Source organism: Temnothorax curvispinosus, unplaced genomic scaffold, assembly GCF_003070985.1.
Source record: "Temnothorax curvispinosus isolate PA1 unplaced genomic scaffold, ASM307098v1 QBEX01012026.1, whole genome shotgun sequence".
Classification (NCBI taxonomy): Eukaryota; Metazoa; Arthropoda; class Insecta; order Hymenoptera; family Formicidae; genus Temnothorax; species Temnothorax curvispinosus.
The window spans coordinates 110-4228 of NW_020221806.1; the positions used below are offsets into that span (position 1 = coordinate 110).

Consider the following 4119-nt stretch of genomic DNA (forward strand, 5'->3'; position numbering starts at 1 on the left):
AACATATGCACAGCAACTTATAGTTTAACTTTTAATTAAATACATAAACATTAATATTTCGGGACTACCGCACCTCCTCCGAAAGCACGGGGGGGTGTGCGTGAACCTCGGTTCGCGTGGAAAGTGTATGCGTGAACTATTTAAAATTTAATTCGGCGCCACGATACTTGGCGCTTAAAAATTAAATTAGATCTAACTCCCTAGGGGCCTGCAGGCAGAACAACCAATCGACGCCGCGATACGCGGCGCTTAAAGTTTAAATTAGTTCTAACTCCCTAGGGGCTTGCAGGCAGAACAACCAATCGGTGCCGCGATACGCGGCGCTTAAAGTTTAAATTAGATTTAACTCCCTAGGGGCCAGCAAGCAGAACAACCAATCGGCGCGCGATACGTGGCGCTTAAAATTTAAATCGGCGCCACGATACGTGGCGTTTAAAATTTAAATTAAATATAACTCTCGCGAGCCTGCAGAATAACAAATCGGCGCCACGATACGGCCACAGTTAGTGCCCATCTGCGCCCTAAGCCAGAAATTGTTCACGCACAAATGAATTTGAAGAGAATACGTGACTGTGATTGGTCAATTTTTAGGACTTGGGGCTTAAAACACCTATTGTATAGATGGGCACTTTTAGTTTGCAGGGTAAATTCATTTCTATTGGTCAATCCTGCCAAGTCGGTTATAATTGGTGAACGTGCCTTTACAGTAGTTTCGCCGGGGGGGCGCCACCGTATCTTCTCGTCGCCACGTGTGCATCCAGCTTTAAGAAATGTCTTGTAAACGAGGTTGTCAGATGTGTTGTCAACAGTTGTCAATCGTCTGTCACTAATTAGTATCGAATAATTTTTATGATCTTATAACAGAAAGCAAGTAAAATATACGTTATGGGACAATCAAAAAGTTATAAATTATAAGTGTTTATTTCTATTGAATAAGGACGTGCTGTGTATATGTATTATATACAACAACAGACCATATATATTTGTCATATATTTAAATATCGTGGTAAAAGAATCAAGTAAATACGAAGAATAAGTTTACGGAAGTGTTACCATTGTACATAACCATCAAGGCGTAATGTCCTGTCAAATTAAAGGAATAGCAATCATACCAGACGTGGATAATGTTAAAAAATTGCTTTATTGCGATACCGTTGGCAAATGTGAGTTCTCTATTTGATATGCCGAGTATAGTATGCACTTTGATATATCAGTACATTTCTTTCAGTCGAGTATATACCGAGCGATGAATTGCCTCTTCAAGACTGTGTTATATCGCTATCGTCGGTTGGGGATGTACTTACGATGGCTTGGAATACAAGGATGATTATATTTGTTTGTAGGTGCAAATCTTGTATAATATCATTTACGCATTGTCATAAAAAGAACTCGTGTCGTGTAGCAGGACGTCCAAAGACGTTTTAATGACGTTTCATTGATGTTGGAGACGTCATTTGACGTCACTTTGCTACCTGGGAAATATATATACATATCCAGTTTTCTTACAATACCTTAATTCGAAGGAATACGTACAAGTTGTATTCACAAGTATCTCGCGATACCTACAGCATATACATATATTTATATATTACTAGTTACTTGTGGATACAATTCATACGTACGTATTATTCCTTCAAATAAAGTTATTGGAAGACAACTGTGAATGTGCAAATACTTTTTTGAATATTTGCACATGTATGTATATTTTTTTTCCAATGACAAATAACACAAGTATAATCCAAGTTGATGAGAGGGCTTGATTTATATACACACATACACATGCATGGTTGAAAATTTTTAAATATTTTTTTTTATATTTATTAATAGCGAGATGGGATTCGCAAGAATTAGGCGAGGTAAAATACAAGTTCCGTGTAACGTGGCACGGAGAAGTGACGAAAGAGCAAAAGTACGTAACATTGTTAACGTATACTAGAAAAATATTTTTTAAATTAACGTATAACGAAGGCTGTTTTCAGTGAATGGGTAACATCGGTGATCTGCTTACCTTTGATATCTTTAGGAAAGGCTGCCGGTCCAGATTGGACCTGTATAGCTGTTGGATATAATACAGGATTCGTTAGATTCTACACGGAAGTAAGAGAGTATTACGTTCTTCTTTTACTATTGTCGTATTCCGTTTCGTCGATTCATTTTACGTCGTTATTCTGTTTTTATCAGACGGGTGCGTTGCTCTTTGGGGAGCAAATCCATAATGAGTCGATTTTAGGAATAAAGTGTCAATCGTTTTGCTTACCCAAACACGCTGGTGATGCCGGCTCTAGCGAAGAAGTTTATATTTTATACAACAGTGGTGTTTGTATATTACAAGGATTTCCGTTATTTTCAACTTTACGTGCCTGTAGAAATCATTTGGCTAAAGGTATATCGTTGTTCACTGCTCCCCGTGTCTTTCGTTTAAGATTTCACGTATATCTTTTTATTTTTCTATTTTTTTTTTTTTTACAGTTCAAGCGAATTGCAATGATATACCACCAGTTACAACGTTGTCATACAAAAGATGGACGTTCAAAAATCAAGACATTACAAACGATTTAGAAGTGATTGGTACAACGTCGATAAATAGCTTTGACCATTTAATGACAGCTTCGATATGCGGTGGATATAATGCAACGTACAGATCGAGTGCGCCGCAACACACGTTAGTCATTGCGACCGGAAAACGACCATTTGTAGGATTCCATTATGCACTGGAAGGTGGTAACGCACCGGTGCTGTCGGATGTCGCTATCGCTATGGCGAGCAAATTGGCTAACGCTATTGGTACCGCTGTACCGTAAGTGATGTTGTTTTTAGTCAATTTTTATATATACGGGTCGTCTTTTGCGTACCTCTTGAAATATTTCTTAGCCAATAAAATTTATTATCTGTACAGCATCCATACGGATTTTTTTATTGGCTAAAAAGTTCTCGAACGTGCATATTTAAGCGACCTTGACGAAATGAGAAATAATACGTAACAAGCCTCAGCGCGCGCGCGCGCGCTATTACCGACAACGTTCTAAAGAATTGCGTTAATAGCATAACGTGATTTTTCCTCAGGTGGTTTCGTGGAACGTCCAAGAATGCTGCACCCGAAGCATCGAAAGGTCGTAGCCATGAATCCATAGAGACAATGACGTGTCGATTTGGTTTAAGCGATATTATGAGAGAAGGTGCGTGCATCGTTTGTTGCCCGAACAAGATGTTTTCGGTAATATCGGACGCTATGGGTAGAGTAATTCTCGTAAATAATAAAAAGGGTATAGCTCTAAGGATGTGGAAAGGATATCGCGACGCTCAGTGCGGTTGGATTGAAGTCGCCGAGGAGAGAGATCGTGGAACACGCAAGAATATTGATAAATCTGGACGTAAAGCTTTCTTGCGCACCGCTCTATTTCTAGTTATTTACGCACCAAAGAAAGGTGTGATAGATATTTGGAGTATACAGCAAGGTCCAAAGATCACTACGTTTACCGCTAGCAAAAATGGACGGTAAGTCGGCCGATCTATCGCTCTCTATCCACTGCTTCTATGTCATCCTTCCGTTTCGTCCTCCACACTTTCCGTCTCGCGTCTCTCTCGTGTGAACGTATACTCGTCTGATGTACTAACTTGTCTCTTGCAGATTACTGTACATTAATTATGGTTTTCTTGGCGCGAATGACAGTGCCGTTTTATCGAAGAATAAAGCGCAATATTCTTGTGTATTTATCGACCCGCTTGGAGGATTAAAAGAGATTCGTGTTCCATTTCACTTTGCGCTTAATAGCAAAAACGGAAAACGGGCACGCGACATACATCTACTTAGGAAACTGCGAACATTTCTGAGGGAAGAGGATTTTAATGAGGCGAGATTAGTTTCCAAAGTTGCCGATACTTGTCTGAGTTTGGAAACGAATGAAATTCGGGTACAGACGATAGAGGTTTTAATGAACAGCAAGCATATCTTACCAGACGCTTTGCTCGCTGCGACGGATTGTTTTACAGTAAAACGAGGTACACCGCTTTCCACACAAAAATGTTCTGCGCTATAATGTAGTCGTGCAAAATAGTATTACAAATATATATATGTATATATATATATATATATATATATATATATATATATATATATAT

The 4119-nt window shown here is 38.9% G+C and overlaps 1 protein-coding gene across 4 annotated transcripts in view; it reads left to right on the forward strand.

The window, feature by feature from the left end:
* Window positions 1–773: 773 nt before the first annotated feature.
* The window catches only part of LOC112462182 (rab3 GTPase-activating protein non-catalytic subunit), a 7724-nt gene continuing 4378 nt past the window's right edge, over window positions 774–4119 (forward strand). For 3 of the 4 annotated variants that reach the window (XM_025027811.1, XM_025027813.1, XM_025027812.1), the window contains exons 1-8: window positions 774–1163; window positions 1229–1339; window positions 1828–1909; window positions 1980–2097; window positions 2182–2383; window positions 2470–2797; window positions 3064–3495; window positions 3629–3999. In XM_025027811.1, coding sequence (XP_024883579.1) covers window positions 1079–1163; window positions 1229–1339; window positions 1828–1909; window positions 1980–2097; window positions 2182–2383; window positions 2470–2797; window positions 3064–3495; window positions 3629–3999 — 1729 coding nt within the window. In that variant the 5' untranslated portion in view covers window positions 774–1078. The remainder of the gene's footprint in view (window positions 1164–1228; window positions 1340–1827; window positions 1910–1979; window positions 2098–2181; window positions 2384–2469; window positions 2798–3063; window positions 3496–3628; window positions 4000–4119) is intronic. The other variant, XM_025027814.1, reaches the window with a different exon arrangement.